This window comes from Cervus canadensis, chromosome 12 (assembly GCF_019320065.1).
Source record: "Cervus canadensis isolate Bull #8, Minnesota chromosome 12, ASM1932006v1, whole genome shotgun sequence".
Classification (NCBI taxonomy): Eukaryota; Metazoa; Chordata; class Mammalia; order Artiodactyla; family Cervidae; genus Cervus; species Cervus canadensis.
In genome coordinates this window covers 30,362,183-30,385,690 of record NC_057397.1, presented here as the reverse complement: position 1 = coordinate 30,385,690, position 23,508 = coordinate 30,362,183, and the positions used below count along the sequence as shown (strand labels likewise).

The window sequence follows — 23,508 nt, the reverse complement described above, 5'->3', positions numbered from 1 at the left end:
AGCTCTTGGGTTTTGGTTACTGGCTAGTTACCAATATAATTTATGAGCTTACAAAAAAGTATGACATTTCATGGGCTTTGTGAAATAGCTTTCCTTATTCTCTGTTCTTTGATAAGTAATCAAATGATAATAAACACATTTCTCAAGTCACACCTGAAAATTTCTACAAGCTGAGATGAAGTGGACTTCTTGTGATAAAAATGACAAAACTGGGGTTGAACAATCACTTTCAGGGTTAATAATCCCCAGGGTGGTCCCCTTTTATCCTGTGCTCACAGAGGAGGAACCAATTGCCAGGTTGAATTATCCATCATCTTAAAAAAAAAAAAAAAAAAACTTCCCATAGCTGTAAAACAGCTACAGATTGCTTTCTTTGCACTCTTGAGGAGCTGACAGGGCCCCAGATGGAGGTGTTTTTCAGCAAGCTGTCAAGCGATCCATCCCTCAAAAAACAACCAGATCATCCATTGGAATTGTTCTTTTCTGAGAATTATATTGGGTCAGGTGGGAGAGGCCAGGATATTATGAATCTGGAAAACACAAAGGTCAGAGAAATGTGTAATAGAAATGAAAAAAAAGAATAGAAGAAGAGGTGTAATTGCATTTAAATTTAAATTTAAAGTCATATTTGAAGTGTTTTTTTTTACAGTGACTTGATTTTTTTTTTTCCTTTCCTTCTACTTTTTTATTCTTTCCAGGAAAATGGACTTTATGACACAGGTAGCAAGAGGTTGTTTGGTCTGATGTTTTTGAGGAATACAAAAGCCAAAGCTACAAAGCCATATTGAGTAGGAGTGCGTACAACATACTAAATTATCATTCAGCATTCCAGGGGTCTTTTAACTCGTAGGCCTAAGGAAGGTATAACAGGGTCATTTGAAAGCAGAAAGCAAAAATTATGGGAAATGGGCACACAGCCCTAAAGAATGACTGTCCAACAAATCCAAAGTCTCCCTTGGGCTCTGATGTCCTCCATATCAATCTTAACCTAGTCTTTGAGACTGCAATTCATCTAAATGGTAAAACCATGGAAAAGCTCATAAATTCCATCCTTATTCTGGTACAACTTTGAGGCTGGAGAGAGAAGCTGTGGCTGAACTGCTAGAGTCTTTGTTTTGTGCTTTATATATGTGGTATTGATAACATTCTATTTTGCTGCAGTCATTGTAAAATGCCATTGAAGATTATGGAAAATACTCGTTCCTCTTATACTTCATTTTTCCTTACATTTCCTTTGGAAGCCAATTATTCTCAATGATCTCCTTTATACCAATCTGCTAATAAATATTTAGTAAGTTTCTACTCCATGAAAAACTCATTGAACAGCTGTGGGGTTTTTTACTATGATAAATTAATTTTTTTATTGAAGTGCAGTTGATTTACGGTGTGTTAGTTTCAGGCATACAGCACAGTCATTCAGTTATACATATATAGTTGTGATTATTATATACTAGAGTTGTGCTTCTCAAGCTCATCATGACAAAATTAGAAAGTGATAATATGTGTCTGGCACACCTGGGGGAAAAGTACCACTGCAGAGAACTCTCTGGTGGAAAGCATGACACCTCTAGTCTTCTCAGGCAATTCAGAATCTGTAGACTGCTCAGATGTAATTTTAACTGTGAAAAATTTTTAATGGCTGTAAAAATTGATTTTAAGTTTTTATCACTTTCAAAATGTTGTATAACAAACCATCATGGAAAATAATATGAAAAAGAAAAAATATATACATATATATATACATATATAACTGAATGAAAGGTGTACACCAGAAACCAACACATTGTAAATCAATTATATTTCAATAAAAATAAATTTAAAAAATAAAAATTAAATAACAAAAATTTTATAGTCATCGGTATTTAATGGCACACCCACAAACAATGGGGGCAGGGGGTTCCCTCCAGTTTGGTCTCACATACCGGTTGGTAAGCTGTGTACTCAAGAAATAAGATGTCTCTTAGAGATGGGCTTATCTTTATGTTCTCAATGTGGGAAGAATCCAAACCAGAAATGTTCCACTGTATATGGATGTCATGGGTCCTCTTATCAAAAGTCACGTTCCCTTTCAGCATAAAGTTAAAATTTTTAAGTAGGCTTTTTTTTTTTTTTTCCCTGTCATCGGGAATTTTCCTTCTCAGTATCTGCCCTGAGATATCATGGAAGTTCTTATCCTGTTGCCACTGTTAGTTTTTTTTTTTACCTTTCTCTGCTTGAGTGTGAATTTGTAATCTTCAAAAACTGATGGAAAAAATGAATAGTTTTAAGACAGAGGGAAAAAAAGATCAAAACTATCATAGAGTACCAAGAATGCAATAAAATTCCTACTGGCCAGTCTAAAATTTTTCTGATTTTTCTAAATGCAAAGGCAGTTTTTTTAAAATATAGAAATGGCTGTATCTTTATTTTTGAAAGGTATACCTCACCATTTTTTTTCCTTTTATTGTAGTGATAAGGTGATAAGATTTATTCCCAATACAGAAGAGGAAGCATTTGTACTGAAGAAAATATGCCACCAGCTGAAGGTAAGCAAGTGTCCACTCACTTGTCATTATGCTCATAATGTGTTTACAAGGCTTTGCTGACTGAGGCTGAATCACTGAACTTCAGTAGCCATGGGAAGAAAACAATAAGAGATAACCTGGAAGTGCGTTGAAGGTATAGTTAAGGTTACTCCCAGATTTTATGTATCTGACCAGTTTTCTATTTACTAGTCTATTTTCCATCTCCCTTAGAATGTAAGCTTCATGAGAGAGCTTTTCTATTTTTGTTTGTTGCTCTGTTCTCAATGAGTGTCTTGAACATCAGAAGCTCAGTAATGTTTTCTTAACGAATGAGTGAATTTAGTTAGTAATTTTCCAGAGCTTCACTTCTCCTCCTTGAAATCTTCCTGCTGATCATCTAGACACTTTCCTTCTAATTAAAACTTCAAGCAGACACGAGCGGAGGAAAATAAAGCTAGAAATTCAAGTTAATTAATTTTGCTATGTTTCAGTGAGTCTGATAAGAGAATTTTGTTGGCAAAGGTTGAATGACTTTGATTATTCAATCTTTGATGAATTCTATGGATTTTAGAATTAGAGGATTTCTCATCTCCCTATTACTATATATAATTGAGTGTTAACTTTAGCTAAAAGGTTATGATGAGAAGTGGGGTTGATAGTCTCTTTTCCGTGCCTACCAAGCACAGAAGCATCCCATAAAGTTTGTGGTGCTCTAGCTTCATTTTAATGGAAAGGAAAGCAGATTTACCAGGGGGTCTCATTAACCTCAGTGTGGGATAGACAAACAAGTGTCCTAGGACTGGCATACAGTTCTACCTGGAGATGGTGTTAGGGGGATGACAGAGGAAGGATAAATTCGGTAGCTTCTGGAGATACGTATAATTATCAGATTTTTGGTCTTTTATTTTTGGTTTGATGTTTCTCTTTGATGTCTTCCCTTCAGATACTGACTTTACTTGCAAAGGAAGATTATTTGAACTTTTGTTGATTGCTTTCTTCCTCCTCATCCATGGTTCCTACATAGGCAGTGCCAATTTAAGTTGGGGTCTCATGACAGGGGCTCATGAATGAGGATGCAGGAGTTTATTCCAAACTCCTATGATTTTCTCCAATACCAGTGAGGCTGAGCTCACCAGGCATGTCCTAAGTCCCGTCTCCCCTTCAAAGGAATCTCTGATTCTGGGTACTGACATTGAGCTACATCTGGTCACATATGATCATCAACCCCATTATAGATTTTTTAGCAGCAATACCTGAACACTCTCTGAAAAGTACCCCAGGGACTCAAAAGTTGCAGTGAAACAAAGCAAGGTTCAAATAGAAGCTTCTGTCTCCACTGACATTGTGTGGTAGACATATCACTGGAAAAGTAAAAGAGCCCCCTTTCATTTTAGTGTGCAGAATTTCAGGGAACAAATATTCTGAACCAAATATTGGGGAAAAAATTGTTCATCAAAGGACTTTTTCTCCATTTTGTGAATATGTTTACCTGGTAGACCTTAAAGAGTTATGAAAATGAAATTGCCTAGTTCTATATATGATAATCACTTACCATTATGAAAAGCAATAACATTATATCAGTGGGAACTGTGGGAATTCCTTATAAACTCAATTCAGTCATTGTAGATGAAACCAAAAGATGCTAAGCGTAGACAAGATGGTAGACCCTGATAACAGCACATTTCCATTGTGACTTTTGGTACTTAAGAAAAACACAAAATCGTATACAGAAAAAATGTGTACAGAAAAATGCGTTCCTGTGTATTGTTTTCATTTGGTCCTTAAGGAAAGGGAATAAACCAGAGAAGGAAATGATTTGGATGTGAAGGAACTTAGAAGACAACTGAGAGAAGGGGAAGGGACTGGTGAGGAAAGAGGGGAGCAGAGTGAAGGGGAGGGAGTTGGAGTTAATATTTCAAGTGGTGATGACACTCTGAGTCCACGCCACAGACAGTTACATCCAGTCCCTCACAGTCACCATGTGATGGTCACAGTGCTAAGTACTTTCCAGAACTGCCTCATTTCAACAACACAATGAATTGGGTATTGTTATTACTGCTGTGTTATGACCAACCTAGACAGTATATTAAAAAGCAGAGACACTACTTTGCCAACAAAGGTCTGTCTAGTCAAAGCTTTGGTTTTTCCAGTAGTCATGTATGGATGTGAGAGCTGGACCATAAAGAAGACTAAGCACTGAAGAATTGATGCTTTTGAACTGTGATGTTGCAGAAGACTCTGGAGAGTCCCTCGGACTGCAAGGATATCAAACGAGTCCATCCTAAAGGAAATCAATCCTGAATATTCATTGGAAGAACTAATGATGAAGCTGAAACTCCAATACTTTGTCCACCTGATGCGAAGAACTGACTCACTGGAAAAGACCCTGATGCTTGGAAAGATTGAAGGCAGGAGGAGAAGGGGACGACAGAGGATGAGATGGTTGGATGGCATCACCGACTCGATGGACATGAGTTTGAGGAGGCTCTGGGAGTTGGTGATGGACAGGGAAGCCTGCCATGCTGCAGTCTGTGGGGTCGCAAAGAGTCGGAATGACTGAGCAACTGAACTGAACAGACGGAGAAACTGGGAGAGACAGATAGAGGTTGAGGAACTTCCCAGGTCACAGTGCAGAACTGGAATACACATCTAGGCAGTCCAAACCTTCTAGAACCCAAGTCAGTCCACCTCCTGACTCTAGTCTGTGTTCTCTGACCCTAGTCATAATGGAGAGGGTTAAAGCTGAGTTTGCAGGGCAGTGGAGCCTGGTCTCAGAATGTGATCAATATTGTGCTCTTATCTACTTTATTCCTTGAGTCAGGGGGTCACCAAGACCACCTCCAGTTTCAGTGATTGCTGGAGGACTCTTAGGGCTCAGCCTATAAGTTATTTTATTGGGTTGAAGTTTGAGGCCCAGAGCTTAAATAAATTTCTATCCAAAAGCGTCATGTTAACTTGATGTCATTTTTAAATTCATGTGATTTCATCCCGTGATGCTCTTGCACTGCTGAAAATGGCAGTTTTGGCCAGGCAGAGAAAGCAGCCTGCAGAGAAGAAAGAATGTGACAGTCTGCCATCCGATGCCCTGTGGAGCTGGCGGGACAGAACTGGGGCCATTGTTAACAGCTCTTCAGCACACCCCGTGCACGGCCTCCACGGAGAGACAGGAGAGTTTGCCAGAGGCTTTCAGTTGCCTTCTTTCCCTGCAGCATACTGTGGCAGGCAGAATCCTAAGGTGGCCCCACAATTTCTACCCCATGGTGTACACATCCTGCATAATCCCTCCTCTGAGTGTGTGTGGAGGTCTGGGTGGCGGGCTGTTGCTATAAGATAGTCATTCTCTTAATATATAATGTATTATGTGGCAGAAGGGAGATTACCAGGGTGGGCCTGACCTAGTCAGGCAAGCCTTTTAAAAGCAGAGCGTTTTCTCCAGCTGTTCACAGACGAAGAAGTCAGAGAAGTGCTCCCACTGGCCTAGAATCAAGCTGCTGTGTTGTGAACCGAACATGGGAGCCCCGTGATAAGGAGAGTGGCCACGAGGACATAAGAGCCATCCCCAGTGATAGGCAGCAAGGAGATGGAGATGTCAGTCCTACAACCATTAAGCATTCTGCCACAAGCATACAAGCTTGGAAAATGACCCTGAAGTCCAGATGAAATTCCAGCCCAGCTTCTACCTTGATCTTTGCTTGGTGAAATCGTGAAGAAAAAATCCAGCCAGCTGCATCTGGACTTCCAACCTATAGAATTGTAAGATGATAAATGGGGATTGTTTTAAGCTGAGCTTGTGGTCATTTGTTCTGCAGCAATAAAAACGATTAAGCACAGTAAGATAACATTTCTACATCTTGGGCTCTGATGGCTCTTGGTTTAACATCATATATAAATGCTTTAGGACTTCCAAGGTGGGACTTGTGGTACAGAACCCACCTGCCAATGCAGGAGATGTTAAGAGATGCAAGTTCAATCCCTGAGTCGGGAAGATCCCCTGGAGAAGGGCATGGCAACCCACTCCAGTATCCTTGCCTGAGAGATCCCACGGACAGAGGAGCCTGGCGGGCTATGGTTCATAGGGTTGCTCAGAGTCAGACACGACTGAAGTGACTTAGCACATGAACATATGAACGCTCTAAGTTACTTTTTCTGTTTTCACTGGCTGTAACCAAGCATTTATGGAAAAATGAAAAACAATTGGAATATGTGCTTAGGCTAAATTCACAAGCCTTATTTAAAACCTGAACAAATGCAAAGTGTGTGTGCAATGCTGAATGGAATCTGAGAAGGTACTGTCAGAGCGTAGCTAATTAGACAGAGAACTGCTGTTACAAAGCTGGTTACTTTCCTAATTAAATTTTATGGTTTGGCTGAAGAATTAAAACAAGAAAGTTAAACAGAAAACCATGCCTCCAGAGAACTGGATTGAGAAAGCACTAACCAATTAAATTGTTAATTAAGAGCATAACCATGATTTAAATAAAATTATGATGGAAAGGGGACAGTTTGCAGGTGAGTAAAATTAAAGTCTGAATACCATGTTCTGCCTACATTTCTTTGCAAATTCGTTGTGCTCTGAAGAAACAAAAATGGCTTTATGTAAGATCACAAAGTTTCTCTAAGAGAATTGACACAGCCTTGGTGAAAGAAAAACTAATGATGTTTATTTCCAATTTTCTCTCCAGAGGTCTGTAGGATAAAAAACTGCCCTGTGTCCAAAAGTTTATCATTTTTTCAAACTAAGACATGTCCTCGAAAATATTAGTTTTCTTGGTATCTTTGAGTGACATATCTAGAGTCATAAATTTCCATGGGGAAAAGCTGCACTTCATATGAGGCAGGCTTTATCCTTTCTCTTTGCTTAGTTGTGAACTTGGCTGCTTCCTTGCCCAGGTGTGACCTCCCTCCTCAGCATTGTGCTCTAGTTGACTGCTTTCTTCTTTAATCCTCTTTGGTACCCGCCCAAGTCATGCAGCTGGACCCACAGGAGTCCAGAACACCTGTGGTCCCAAGGAGCTCACAAGTTCAAACATCCAACTGGATGGTTTAATGGATTAGGAAACTTGTAAGAAAGAAAATGGATGATAGAATTCTTGCTGCAGGAGTTACTTGTTCTGAGTTTCATTAGAAACTGATTGTGCCATTAGAGTATCTCTTACGCATTGCTATGAAAGACAGAAATCTAAGATGAGCTTTAAGATTTTTAGCCCTGGTATATACATACCTTCTCCCAGCTATTCCATTAAACACTAATCTAGGCGCTGCTTTTAAAGGATTTTGCAAATGTAAGTAGGGTACCAAATGAGTTGATCTTAAAGTAGGGAGATAGCTCAGGTGGGCCTGACCTAATCAGGTGAACACTTTAAAATCAGAGTGCTTTCCCCCACATGATTGCAAAAAGCAGAAATCAGAAAGATAGACTGCTGCTGGCCTGGAGGAAATCAAACATCTAGACTGAGAGCTGCCACATAGCAAGAAACTGCAGGAGGTCTCTAGTTTTTGACAGTTGACTAGAAGGAAAACAGGGACCTCAGTTCTACAACCACAATGAAGTAAATTTTACCATCAACCAGTGAGAATGTAAGAGGATCCTGAGTCCCAGATGAGACTGCATTTTAGGCTGACACCTTAATTGCAGCCCTGTGACACCCTAAGCAAAAACCAAGCCACTTCTGACCTACAGAAATGGTAAAAAACTGAGCCACTAAATTTATGGTAACTTAGCAACAAAAATCTAATAGAATAACCTCAAACAGCCAGTGGCTCAGTAAGTTAGCTGATGATACACACAGCATTTTGAATGATATTGAAAGATAAATGTGAAGAAGAGACCAAAACTTTAATCTGTCAAAATGTTCCAGGCAGGAAATAGCATTTACATTTTTCTGTTAAAGGCTTTGTAAAGTAATGAAGCAACTTTGCTTTTGCTTTCTCTGGCATGATTTTTGAAAGAAAGCCTCTTATAACCCAGGCAAGATGTTCAAATGCAGTTATGGATTACATTTCAGGATACAAACTTCAGAGGTGGTATAGTTTTTTCTCCCTTTGTGTGGCTATTGGTAATTAGTAAACTCAATAACAGAAACACTAAGAGAAATAATACAATCTGTGGGAAAGACAGGAATGCATTGGAAACATTCTTTCAAAAGTAAAAAAAAGAAAAAAGAAAAATCCTACAGTATTCTTATTCTGATTACCCTGATCCTTCACTTCAGGTTGACAACATGACCGTGGACTAATGCCACTGTATTTTTTAATTTATTTTTAATTGGATGACATTTGCTTTACAATGTTGTGTTGGTTTCCATTGTACAACAACGTGAATCAGTTGTAAGTGTGTGTGTGTGTATCCCCTCTCTCTTGAACCTCCTTCCTGCCCCATCCCCATCCCACCTCTCTAGGTTGTCACAGATCACTGGGTTGAGCTCCCTGTGTTATGGAGTAACTTTCCATTAGTTTTCTATATTACACATGGTAATGTATCTGTTTCAAAGCTACTATCTCAACTGAACCCACCCTTTCCCTCCCAAACTGTGTCTACAAGTCTGTTCTCTATGTCTGCATCTCTATTGCTGCCCTGCAAACAGGTTCATAAATGCCATTTTTCTAGATTCCATATAAATGCATTAATATATGATATTTGTTTTTCTTTCTGACTTACTTCACTGGGTATAGCAGGCTCTAGATTCATCCAACTCAGTTCAACTGACTCAAATTCATTCCTTTTTATGGCTGAGTAATATTCCATTTATATATGTACCATATCTTCTTTATCCATTCATCCATTGATGGACATCTAGGTAGTTTCCACATCCTGGCTGTTTTAAGTAGTGCTGCAATGAACATTGGAGCACATGTGTCTTTTTCAACTCGGTTTCCTCAAGGTATAGGCCCAGTAGTGGGATTGCTAAGTCATATGATAGTTTTATTCCTAGTTTTTAAAGGAATCTCCATACTGTTCTCCATAGTGGCTGTATCGATTTACATTCCCACCAATGATGCACGAGGATTATGTTTTCTCCACATCCTCTCCAGGGCTTATTCTTTGTAGATTTTTTGATGATGGCCATTCTGACTGGTGTGAGATGATACTTCATTGTAGTTTTGATTTTCATTTTTCTAACAATGAATGATGTTGAGCATCTTTTCATGTGTTTGTTAGCCATCTGTAAGTCTTCTTGGAGAAATGTCTGTTTAGGTCTTCTGTCTCTTTTTTGATTGGGTTGTTTTTCTGATATTGAACTGCATGAATGGCTTGTATATTTTGGAAATTAATCCTTTATCACTTGCTTCATATGCAATTATTTTCTCCCTTTCTGAAGATCATCTTTTCATCTTGTTTATAGTTTCCTTTGCTCTGCAAAAGATTTTAAGTTTAATTAAGTTCTATTTTTTAATTTTTATTTCCGTTACTTTAGAAGGTGGAATACCACTGTATATTTTGTTTACCATGTTTCTTTTCTGTTTGCAAGACTTCTTAGTTTTGATCTTTAAACAACCTGTTTTGAGATGAGTTTTTAAACTTTAAAAGTAGTTGCTCTTAGTGGATGATAGTAATTGTTATTCCTAAAGTGCTTGAAATTGGACAGTTTGAGAGGCCAGATCCAGCGCAGTCTCCCATAACAGGTGATCTCCACTGGGCTCATTCATCTACCTACCATCACTCTCATGGCTAGGGACTGGCTGTGGGCTGGAATGGCAGGACATCTGGACCACGTGTCTCTTACATCTAGGTAGCTAGTCCGGGTGTCTGAAAGCAAACTTACAAATCTTCTTAAATCCAAGTTCAAAACTCAGGACTTCTTCCACATTCCATCAGCCAAAGGAAGTCAAATGGCCAACCCAGACTCAAGGTAAACAGACTCCAGTTCTTGATTAGATGATTGCAAGGTGTGAACTGTGGGCTTTCGGATGGCACTAGTGGTAAAGAACCTGTCTGCCAGTGCAGGAGACATATGAGACTCAGGTTAAATCCCTGGGTTGGGAAGATTCCCTGGAGAAAGGGAATGGCAACGCACTCTAGTATTCTTGGCTGGAGAATCCCATGAACAGAGGAGCCTGGTGGGTTACAGTTCATGGGATCACAAAGAGTCAGACATGACTGAAGTGACTCTGCATGTCTGTATGCATGCTAGGTATGAATACAGACATGAAGAAAATGTGTGGCCATTTTTATAAGCAACTTCAAACCCCACACATACATATCCTTTCCAGTCTGCACCAAATATGAAGTGAAAGATGACAGCCGCTATCTTATCTGTAGTCTCGCTGCCACCACCTTGATTCTGGCCTTATGGTCTCCAGCCTGGTTTTCACTCATCTCCCAAACTGCCTTCCCATCACTCACATATGACTTCTATTTTTTCCCCATATTGTAGTCAAGGTGATCTTTCTGAAGTGAAAACTGACCACGTCATATCTCTACTTAAAGCTTTTGAAGTGTTCCCCATTGTCAAAACTGGAAAAGACCCTGATGCTGGGAAAGATTGAGAGCAGGAGGAGAACGGGGTGACAGAGGATGAGGTGGTTAGACGGCATCACCGACTCAATGGACATGAGTCTGAGCAAACTCGGAGTTGGTGATGAACAGGGAAGTCTGGCGTGCTGCAGTTCATGGGGTTGCAAAGAGTCGGACATGACTGAGCAACTGAACAACAACTCATTGTCAGTAGCAGTATTTCTAGTCCAGTCTGTACACTGAGTCTTCTTGGAAGCTGATATCCGGCCCCCACACCTGTCAGAGTTCAGATTCAATTCTGATAACCAAGGCTCAAATTCCAGATGACCCTTGGTTATTAGAGTGTTTTTAAAAGCTCCTTAGGTGCCTTCACAGGTAGTAAGGAGAATCAAGCACTGGCCGAGGGTATAAACTTCAAACTCTTTGGCATGACACACAGATCCCTTGAAAGCCCCACCCGGCCTGCCTCTTTAGCATTTCTCATCATCCATTATGTCCTTGGCTCAGTGCTCAGAACCCTTGCTGTTCTGACCTGACTGTCGTTTCTCTCCGAGGGGCCTTTTCTAAGCTATTCCTCTCGTCTGGAATGCTCTTCTCCTCTTTGCCCTACTCGTAAACATCACTCACCTTTGAAGATTAGGCTAACACTTAGGGTTCTCCTTGAATTCTGACCCTCTACAGACAGTATATCTGGGCATCTATGTCACTTTGTACTTAACCAACATCTTCCCTCCCCCAGTCCATCCCAATGGAATGAGTTGCTTACAGATCTGCAACTTAGTAGATGCCTGAATTTCAGCCAGTGCATTTAACTCCTGGGTTGGGAAGATCCCCAACCAGGAGAAGGAAATGGCAACCACTCCAGTATTCTTACCTGGAGAATCCCATGGACAGAGGAGCCTGGCAAGCTACAGTCTGGGGGGGTCACAGGAGTCGGGCACGACTGAGAATCTAAGCCCACACACACAGGGAGGCATTGATGGGAAAGAAATGAGTGAGTCTTCCATTGGTGCTAAAGAAGTGCATAACCAGGCACGCACTCCTAGGAATGCGGCCCAGCCAAAACATACAAGAGACCGTTACTCCTTCCAGACCCACCCTTTGGGCTTCACTTTTTTTTTTCCTGTCCTTTGTAAATCACCCTTTGTATTTGTTCTTATAATTTCACCCAAAAAATAAGAAGAATTGAAGGGCGTGACTTTTGCTTTGTCAAATGTGAATCTATTTCTGCTTTTAAAGGACATGAACATGGGATCAAGGATGTGGGAATAGATGAAGTTCTTGTTCAAGGGCAGAGATGAAGCTTTTTAGTGACTGAGAGGTTTCCGATCAAATGTATAGACTATACTTTGGTGCCATTTCCTAGACCCATGAACTTACAATAGCCTATTCATCAGCCACAGTTACAAAGACTTGGTTTGGTTTTAGGAGTTTCCTGTTTTCTACTATATTTTTTTCTCTAGTTACATAAATGTGGAGTGATTTCCCCTGCCTTACATGGTTTTAGAGATCATTTTTGGTGAGAAAGATTGAACCTCATTTTAAAGAAAAGGGCACCAGTATATAAATGAGTACCAGTGACTCAAAGGGGTGGAACATCATCATCCAAACACATGTATTAAATATTTAACCATGTGAGGTCTTATACACGTCAGTTGGGAAAAGCAGTTAGCATGGTGATGAATGAGAGTATAACCCTTGGAGATAGACTTCCTGGGTTCATATCCAGGCTCTTTCATGTTGTATGTGTGCGTACTCAGTCATGTCCGACTCTTTGCGACCCCATGGACTGTAGCCCACCCAGCTCCTCTGTCCATGAGGTTTTCCAGGCAAGAATACTGGAGTAGGTTGCCATTTCCTTCTCCAGGGGATCTTCCCGACCCAGGGATTGAACACACATCTCCTGTATCACCAGGCAGATTCTTTACCACTGAGCCATCTGGGAAGCCCTTTCATGTTGTATGTGTCAGCAAATTACCTGATTTATCTGTGCCCCTACTTCCTAATCTGTAATGTAGGAAAATTCAGAAAGAGTGATTATTCCCACACTTGGGTTACCCTATAGCTGGCACATATATTAATATATATGTATACTGCGGTTATTTTTGGCATGCTATGTCTCCCTCAGTAGACTGAGAACCTTCTGAGAGCAGAGAATACTTGCCATTCTTCTTTGGGTGGAAGCAATGTCTGATGTTCCCTAGTACTTGGCTGTAGTAAACATTCAACAAACCTTGCAGGAATAAGCAGATGTCATTCATTCATCTACTTGCCTATCATTATAATGCAAGCAATTCTAACTTGGATTCTAATCAAGAACATATGTATGACTGAATATATTTTAAACAGGATCAAAAAGATGATCACCATAGATCATCTTTTGGATTGAATGATGGGTTAAAGGGAGTATCAAGAAATAGGCAAAGGTGTAAGGCAGAGGAAATTATCTGTCTCTTCAATTACAAAGGAAGTTTGATGAGGGAAGTAGGATCTCTCTAAAAGCTTGATGTAAGTTTCTTGAGAGAATCATCATTAAGTTCTGCCACATTCTGCTAGAGGCTCAGGTCACTTTAGAATTTTGCCTTCAGGTGTTGACTAACTCAATGACTACAGTAATGGTAATAGCCAGAAATATTTCAATTTGAAAATCAGATTTCAGGTGTTCTTGGAGTCTATTTGTTCTGTTTAATCAAAAATGTCTGTACCTCTTTAAGGTGCTGACATCCTTGATGAGCTTGATGAACAAATCCATGCCTCTCTTATAACCTAAAAACAGTTATTAGGGATGGCTATGTGGCAGTTCTCTGTGCCCTAAAAAAATTCAGAGCAGCTTCTGCATATTCATCAGCCACCACCACAAAGACTTGACTTGATTAAAGACATTTCCTGTTTTCTACCATTTTGTTTTCATAGCTGTGTAACTGTGGAGTGATTGAAATTCCCATGGTCCCACAGATACATCTCTTAGATCTTTTCCTGATAATTGCATTTGCTTTGAGCCTATCTGATCATGAGTGTTCTGTTCTCTCACATTTTAGTCACATTTTGAAAGTGGACTCTGATCTGGGCTGAGACTCAGCCTCAGATTTTTGAGAAAGAAGAAAGGAGACGGTCCGGAGGGCACAATCATGATCTCACAGGGAGAAGATATTGACCCCGTGCAGGGATCAATGATCTTTAAGAAGTCACATGTCTTGTTTTTTCACTCCCTTAGAGAGAGAACATTGGGATAGTAGGCAAAAGACATCCCTGTATTTGTGGACACGTCTGAGCCTGGCGGCGATCCGATGAGGGAGCAAGCCCTGCGTTCTCAGGAAGGAGTGACTAGATGGGAGGATAAACAGTGGAAGAGCAGGATGTGTTCTTCTCTCATTCAATAGTCCCATCCTTCCTCGTCCTAAAATCCCAGTCACCACCAGGAGCCTGGCTTAGAATAGACAGTCCACTGGTTTAGTCAACAAGATCAGCCAAGGTCCAGTCAGAAACCACACTAGTAATTTGAACAGAAAAATTTTATGTAAAGTACTGTGTTGGCCAAAATGTTCATTCCACCAGATGTTATGGGAAAATCCAAAGGAGATTTTTGGCCAACCCAATAGTATTAACTTAGAAAAGGATGACTAACTACTAAAAGGCATAAGAGAGGAAAAAAATAAATAAAAGGCATAAGAGAGAAAATACATGTGCAGAGAGCACTGCACTGTACTCGCTACCCCTGGGACAGGAAAGAAACTGAGGAAGGAACTAAGAACTTGACAGTGTTTTTCACCACCCCCCCCCACCTCAAGGCAGAGATTCAGTCCCCCTTGGAATCAGTGGTTCACCAACAGGTGGAGAAATTAGCCAGGATACCTGCAGGCCAGAGCTGGTCCAAAGGAAACTGTTAGCTGTGGGGGCCAAAAATCCTGACAGAGTAAGTGCAGCTAGGACTCACATGAGTCAATTTGGGTGGCTCAGACCGTAAAGAATCTGCCTGCAATGCAGGAGAACTGGCTTCAATCCTTGGGTTGGGAAGATCCCCTGGAGAAGGAAATGGCAACCCACTCCAGTACTCTTGCCTGGAAAACCCATGGACAGAGGAGCCCGGCGGGCAGCAGTCCACAGGGTCACAAAAAGTCGGACACAACTGAGCAACATATACACACACACGACTCACATATGCCACCAAACGCAGTGACATGGGAGGGAAGAAAGCACACGGGAACCAGAAGAGGCTCCTTCCTCTGCTGTAGCTCTGCAGCCCTCTCTTGACAAAGCCTACACTGACCAGCCATCAGAGGAGACATGTTAACAGGGCCCAGCTTGAGTATCACAAAGCAGGACAAAAAGAGGGTGGACTTGCAGTTAAAAGGCAGTATATTAATAACACAACACCTTTGCTTTAGCCTCAGAGATATGGCAGTTAACAAGATAGATTAAGGTCCTTATTCTCACTAACCCTATCATCTGAAGAGAAATAGAAGTAAAAAGGTCATGGCAGGGAGTAGCTATTAAAGTGTTAGTTACTCAGTTGTGTCTGAGTCTTTGCGACCCCATGTACTATAACCCTTCAGGCTCCTCTGTCCATGGGATTTTCCAGACAAGAATACTGGAATGGGTTGCCATTTCCTTCTCCACAGGATCTTCCCAACCCAAGAATTGAACCCAGGTCTCCTGCCCGGCAGGTGGATTCTTTACCATCTGAGCCAGCAGGGAAGCCGTAATAAAAGATGACTTCAAATCCCTCCACCCACCAAAAAAGGAGAGAGAAGGGATTTAACAGTTCTTCACTTACTATGTGCCAAACATTCTAAGCAACAAATATGTATCATGTAATCTCTGCAATTTAAAGACTGGGATTATTATCCCAGTTTTTAGATGAAAAAAAATGAGTCATCCTGCATCCATTTCACAAAAGACTTTTTTAATTTAAAGGATTTCCTTTTGAACATGATTTCAGGAGGTTTCACCTGACATCTTTATCAGGTTTGGAAAAAAAAGCTTTTGCTGAGATTATTCGGGCAGCCAGCTGAGATCAAGAAAGAACACTGAGATGTGGATGTGCTAAAAGGGGGAGTCCAGATGGAAGGAGCTGGGGGCTTGCCATGAACCAACCTGGCTCCCTTCACAATATTATCCAGAAGAGCTGTGGCCCCAGACAGTGAGCCATCTCTCCTGCTGCCCCCAGCAACAAGCCTGCTTCTTTATTTATTGATTAATAATGTATTCAAACCATCTCAGCACATTTTATTTTAGTATGTCTAAATAATTGACATCAAACATTAAAAAATTATTTTTCTACTATGACTATGTGAATAATGGAGAAGCAGCTAAGAGACTGGAGGAGACACAGTGGCAGCAAATGAGGTCTTTCTGTCTTAGCAAATGTAAAGTTGACTCTACATATCACAGATCTTATCATTTATCATATGTATTTCAAAAATGTCAGGCAAAACAATTTATAGACTATGAAGGAAACACAAACACTGATTTTGGCATAACTATTTCTTGGGGTCACCTGATCTCTTCTAAGAGTACCAGAGCCCTTATTGGTCAAGAGATCAATTGATCAGAGTTGATCAAGATAAATGATGTATACTAAAGGTTGACTTTCACAGGACTAAAGATATTACCTAGGATAACCTATTCTTTCATAAATTATACAAATGACATCTAAATCATACAATCATAAGTAGATTCAATCTCAGATAAGGAATGTAAGAAACATAGCCATAAAGGTTAATTCTCTGACCAATAATATCTAGCCTCATCCTCTTCATCAAACCTATGCTTATGGTTTCCAGAAAATGTCCAGGAAGCTGGGGTTATAACCAGAATTCCAGATAACTGTAATTAAATAGTAGATGGTAAAGAATCTGCCTACCAATGCAGGAAACTCAAGAGATGCAGTTTCAATCGTGGGTCAGGAAGATCCCCTGGAGTGGGAAGTGGCAACCTCCTCCAGTTTTCTTGCCTGAAAAGTTCCATGGACAGAGGAGCCTTGCAGGCGACAGGGCTGCACAGAGTCAGACATGACTGAGTAACTGAGCACTGAGAAACACAGAAGTTAAAGTTATCTTAAGGACAAATGCAGAGTATGCTTACAAACTTTTAGACTATATGTCACACAGAAGGGGAAAAAATCAAAGACCGTAGTGAAATATGAGTTTATCACTAACAAGCAATGTACAGTTAAACATCTGTAAGTTGATGTGCCTATTAGGGTGCAAGGCTGACAGTCCTTATTGATCCAGCTTCCCTGGTAGCTCAGACAGTAAAGAATCTGCCTGCAATGCAGGAGACCTGGGTTCGATCCCTGGGTCAGGGAGTTCCCCTGGAGAAGGGAATGGTAACCCACTACAGTATTCTTGCCTGGGAAATCCCATGGACAGAGGAGCCTGGCAGCCTACAGTCCATGGGGTGGCAAAGAGTTGGACACAACTGAGTGACTTTTACATTGATCCTATAACTCCAAGGAAAGTAATTGCAAATATCCAGAATATTAGCATGCATTGGTTCTTTTCTTTGTTTACAGAAAGGTATCACAAGAAGGAGCGGAGTTCAGGCAGGAACTGACCAGTTTACAAACAGAAATGAAAAGAAATTGGGGGAATAAAAAGGCAAGAAAATCAAACTGCTTCTAGATTCTAAATGGAGGAAAATAAAACTGAAAGAGCTTTTCAGAAAAAAAGGGTCCATTAAGATTTCTCAGATTTTCAAAGTGACTTTTTTTTAAGGTTTGTTTTTTTTTTAAATATGGACCATTTTTAAAGTCTTTATTGAATTTGTTACAGTATCACTTCTGTTTTATGTTTTGGTTTTTTGGCCCCAAGGCATGTGAGATCTTAGTCCCTGACGGGGGATCAGACCTCCACCCCCTGCATTGGAAGGTGAAGTCTTAACCACTGGACTGTGAGGAAAGTTCCTGCAAAGTGACTTAGATCGAGTTCTTTTTCTACCTTTCCACTTCAGCCTATTTTTTCCAGTACCCTCAAAGTGGCTCCCATTGAGTGAGGGAGCAGGGACAGTGACCAGGACTAGGAAGCCAAAAATTATAATAAAATTTGAGAATTATGTTTAGATTTAGGATTTAGTTACAGAGTCTATCCAGTTTCTGAGAGATAGCCCAAAATCTCATAGACCTGACCCAAAAAGATATTAAAAAAATATCAATATCAAACGGTCATATTTGTTGGGCAAAAGTAAAGCAGGAAGAACACTGAAAGACATGCAGTGTAATTTTAAATAGGATGGTCAGAAAGACATCATTAAAAAGATGGCCTCTGAGCAAAGGTTTGAAGGAGGTAAGGGTAAGTTTTACTCCTACACCTTTGGGAATACCCACCCCTTTCATACTTACCTGTCAAAAGGACCAGTCCCGGATGCTAACTCGTGAAAAGCTTTTGCCAACTGCCAGGAATAGATGCATGCATTCTTCTTGAGCCCATGAAGAACTCTGTTATTCTCTCATACAATCTGTTCTCACATTCTTGTTTTCTTACACACAAGTTCTCATTCACTTGTGAGTTTAGGGGAATGACAAACCCAACTTGATAAGAATAACCTAAGGTTAATAAGTTGTAGCTCTCTTTTCCTTATCCCCACACAACCTCCATCACCTCTTGATGTATTTTGATATTGGCGATTGACATTTCTCAACATCCTTTTACACTTTCCAACCAAACTGCTGTTTATATACCCCTTCCACACAGAAATACTACCTCTCATGTCTCATATACAAAGAATGTGCTTCCCAGGTGGCTCACTGGGAAAGAATTTGCCTGCCAATGGAGGAGACGTGGGTTTGATCCCTGGGTTGGGAAGATCCCCTGAAGGAGGAAATGGCAACCCATTCCAGTATTTGTGCCTGGGAAATCCCATGGACAGAGGAGCCAGGCAGGCTGTAGTCCACGGGGTCGTAAAGAGTCAGACAGGACTAAGTGACTGAGCACATACACGTATAAAAAGGACACATGTTTTATAAGATGTATACTATGTTTGTTAATACAAAGGATGAAAAACGTTAATGACACCCACAGGCTTGACTTGAGTCAAGGGGACAGAATGGTATATAGACAAAAAGAGACAGACTTAGACAATAAGACAGTTTGAAGGCAAAAGCACAGCGAAACAAAGCAATTACAGAATTTAGGTTCAATTTAATCTGAGGTTAACAGGAAGGCTATAGAGAGAAGATAATGCTTAGCGATTCAAGTCCTTGCTTATTCTCAAAGAAAAAGGGTAGAGGGAACAACCTGACTTGCCTGGGCATCATTTGCAGACAATCTCACTGAATATACACCACCAGTAACTCCAGATTGTCTGAAAGGAAACTTAGTAAATACTGACTACAGATCTGAATGTTTCCAATACTCTTCAAAGAATCTCTAATTGTTTATTTAATGTTGTTTAACAAAAATTCATGGACATGCATTAGCAACTGTCAGTTTCATTCAGGATCCATTTTGAAACTGATAGAGGCTTGCTTTCTTTTAATAACAACTTCATTCCTCTTGGAAAACCATAATCCTGAAAGAAGAATGTTCAAGTACGGGACAAACTCTTTCAAGAACAAATAAGTTTGTAGTTTAAATTTGAATGGATTTCTAAATGTTTCTTCTCAAGGAATTTTGTAAGAATAATTGCTAAAATTAAAACAGCTCGGGGACAAATCCTGCACCCATCTCTACTTAAGAGGTAAAGAGTACCTGCATATAATTGCAAGCTCAGAGTGAGCCTCTGTACTTAAATGGAAACATTTCAGGAATGCAGTTCTTGTACGTACAGAAGGATATTTCATAGAAACAGAATGATCCTTGGAAATAAAAGCATTTTGTATGAGGCTATAATAGACAAAACTCAGACCAAATCTCTAAAATAGAAACTTACCTCTTTTCTAGGAAGGAAACACAGAGATCCATTTTGGGTCACATTTAATTTCTTGCTTGTAATGAGAACATTAACTCTTTTTTTAAAAGACTAGAAAGCTTATAAAATTCTTATATGAACTTCATGCGATTATATAATTCTTATACAACACTTTGCTATCAAGGGATTCCAAACCCTTTATAAAATGTTAGTTGGTTTAATTCTCACATTTCCCAAGCAGGTAAAGAAGTGACCAGCAGTATGTATGATGGGCTTTATCTCATTTTCTACTATGAGTCATGGTTACTCTTGAAACAAAAATGGAGCTATACTTTCCTAATATGCAGCTGATCTGACTCATTCTACCTCCCCCTGAGTTGGGTGGTTATGTTCCAGTTTTGCTGTTATTTCTATTTCACTAAGATCTGGCAATGGAATCTCATAGTCTATGCTTCCATGTTGGATTTGATGAGAAGGCAAGGGAAAGCTTTTTAGAAGATACCAGCTTTTTTCTGTTTTATGGGCAGTATACCTCCAGAGTACTAGGTCTCAGTCCATGATTAATTCTTCTTTGTTGTGACATATGTAGAGTTCTAATGGACTGATTAGAAGTTAGAGTTCTTTTTAATGTAAAACACAATATGTATAGTGTTCAAAATTCAAAATATTTAGAGGAGATTCAATGAAAATAAATCCCCTCCTACTTCTCTTATCATAAGGTTCTTCTCACAAAGGCAACCAGTGTTAGCAGTTTCTTACAGAGATATTCAACACAAATCCAGGAAGGGATGTAGCAAGGGGAAGGGATGAATAAAGATATTCCATAAAGTATAACAAACCTATACACATTGTTCTACTGGGCACTTTCTTCACTTAAGATATCTTAGCGATCATTCCATAACAAAATAAAAAAATGCTCCCATATTCTTTTTTTTTTTATAGCTCTGTAGTTTTCCATTGTGTGAACATACCAAACTGTCTTTAACCAGTCTTTTCCAGATGATGGTAAGATTGTTTCCAATCTTGTGCTATTATGAACATTGTCACAATGAAGAACCTGATAGGAAATTCATTTCCTACATTTACCAGTAGGATAATTTCTCAGAAATGGAATTCCTGGGTCAAAGAGCATATATACTTTCATTTACAGATATTTTTCAAATTGTTCACTGAGAATTTATCAATTCACATTCCCACCAGAAATGTCTAAGAATTTCTATTTCTCTACATCCATGACAACATAGTATACAGTCAAATTATTTACTCAGTGACATTATAGACTAAATAATGAGTTCCCAATTCTTAAAGGAGATACTTGATACATCAAAGGCTATCTTACATTTCCACAGGCCCACACACTTAAAATACTGTGTACTTATTTTCAAAAAACAATTTTGAAAAATTTTAACTTGACATAAAATTGCTTAAAAGTACAGTTGTACCCATGCACTATGACCATTGTTGTTCAGTTGCTCAGTCATGTCTGACTCTCTGCAACCCCATGGACTGCAGCATGCCAGGCTTCCCTGTCCTTCATTCTCTCTAGGAGTTTGCTGAAACTCATGTCCATCAAGTTGGTAATGCCATCCAACCATCTCATCCTTTGTCACCCCTTCTCCTCCTGCCCTCAATCTTTCCCAGCATCAGGGTCTCTTCCAGTGAGTCACATCAGGTGGCCAAAGTATTGGAGCTTCAGCTTAAGTCCTTCCAATAAATATTCAGGGTTGATTTCCTATAAGATAGACTGGTTTGATCTTGCAGTCCAAGGGACTCTCAAGAGTCTTCTCCAGCACCACCAGTTCAAAAGCATCAATTCGATGAACATAGCTTTGCCAAAATAATTGTGTGTGTCAGATTTCTAAACCTTAACAAGCTAACAAGTTGTTTCAATAAATATCTAATAGAAAACATTTCTAGTACTACTGAAGATTCTGAACAATATATTGGAGCCTCTTATACTGTGATATGGTCACTTTCAGGAAAATGTGGAATCCTGAATCTAGTAAAAAATAGAAAATACTATTTCATATATAGTATTTAAAGTATGTATCTGTAGTGCAGGGTAGGCATTTAAAAATATGCATGGGTTAGGATTTATGATATTACAAGTTGAATTGCAGTGAAGTTCTGCCAAGTGAGAAGTTGTTTTATGAGATGTTTAAATGTATGTTGCATGTTCCAGCGGAGCTAGCCTGCTGTATACTATACATTATGTATATAGCATTTGCAGAGATACCATCAAGATGTCTCATATTCCAAATGTGGACTTGCACTCAACCATAAATTATGTCACAGATATCTTGTAATAGCTCTCTCCATTTACAATTACAGGAAATTCTCAAGGTTTTATTATATACATGTATGGACAGGTATGCCCCCAGAGCCTTGCTGTTTTCCGCAGAAAGTAGGGTTTGACAAAGTTCTAAAGTATTAGATCTTGATAGGCAATGTAAAAATACTTGATTAATACTGTAATATCAACAAAAGTTTACTATTCATTCAAGGCCTTCTCTTGAAAATCTTTGTTCTTACAAAATAAGGCTTTTTGAGGAAAGCTTCTTTGTGGTTATACTAAAGAGGAAAGATTAAAACATGTCCATGTTGGTATTACTAGAAGTTCATATGCCTCTCACTTAAACCTTTATAATACCAAATACTCCTTGACACCATTTGAGTTAGATACCAAGAACTTTTAAAATAAACTGAAAATGGATTAAAGACCTAAATGTAAGACCTGAAACCGTAAAACTCCTAGAATAAAATATAGGCAGAACACTATTTGACACAAATCATAGCAATATTTTTTCGATCTGTCTCCTAAGGCAAAAGAAATAAAGGCAAAGATAAATAAATAGGACATAATTAAATTTAAGAGCCTTTTGTACAGAAAAGGGAACCATTGAGCCCTTGTGCTCAATGGTGAGACTTGATTGTGATGAGTGAGACTCTAAGTCTCACTCATTGATGGTGAGACTCTAAGTTGGTACAGCCACTATGGAAAACAGTATGGAAGTGTCTCAAAAACTAAAGAACTACCATATGACCCAACAATTTCACTCCTGGGTCTATACATAAAAAACTAATTTGAAAAGATACATGCACCCCAATATTCATAGCAACATTATTTACAGTTGCCAAGATATAGAAGCAACCTACTTGACTTCCCAGGTGGTGCTAGTGGTAAAGAATCCACTTGCTAATGCAGAGACATAAGAGACATGGGTTCAATCCCTGGGTCAGGAAGGCCCCTTAGAGAAGGGAATGGCAACCCACTCCAGTATTCTTGCCTGGGAAATCTCCTGGACAGAGGACCCTGGTGGGCTATAGTCCATGGGGTCACAAGGAGGCAGACACGACTGAGCAACTGACCATGCATGCACCATGTCCATTAAGAGATGAATGGATGAAGAAGATGTCACACACACACATATACACACATATACACATACATACATACATACATACAAGAGAATACTTTTCAGCCATAAAAAAGAATGAAATTCTGTTATTTTCAATAACGTGGATGAACCTAGAGGGTATTATGTTATTATCACTTAAATGTGGAATCTGAAAAAACACTTTAAATGCATGTATATAACAAAACAGCAATAGACCCACAGATATAGAGAACAAACTAGTGGTTACAAGCAGGGAGAAAGAAAGGTGAAGGGGTAATACAGGTGTAGAAGATTAAGAGATACA

The 23,508-nt window shown here is 39.6% G+C and overlaps 1 protein-coding gene across 1 annotated transcript in view; it reads left to right on the top strand.

The window, feature by feature from the left end:
* The window catches only part of CPA6 (carboxypeptidase A6), a 271,590-nt gene that overhangs the window by 119,258 nt on the left and 128,824 nt on the right, over nt 1–23,508 (top strand). Inside the window, exon 2 of the mRNA XM_043483639.1 lies at nt 2,450–2,525. Within this exon, the coding sequence (XP_043339574.1) occupies nt 2,450–2,525 (76 nt within the window). The remainder of the gene's footprint in view (nt 1–2,449; nt 2,526–23,508) is intronic.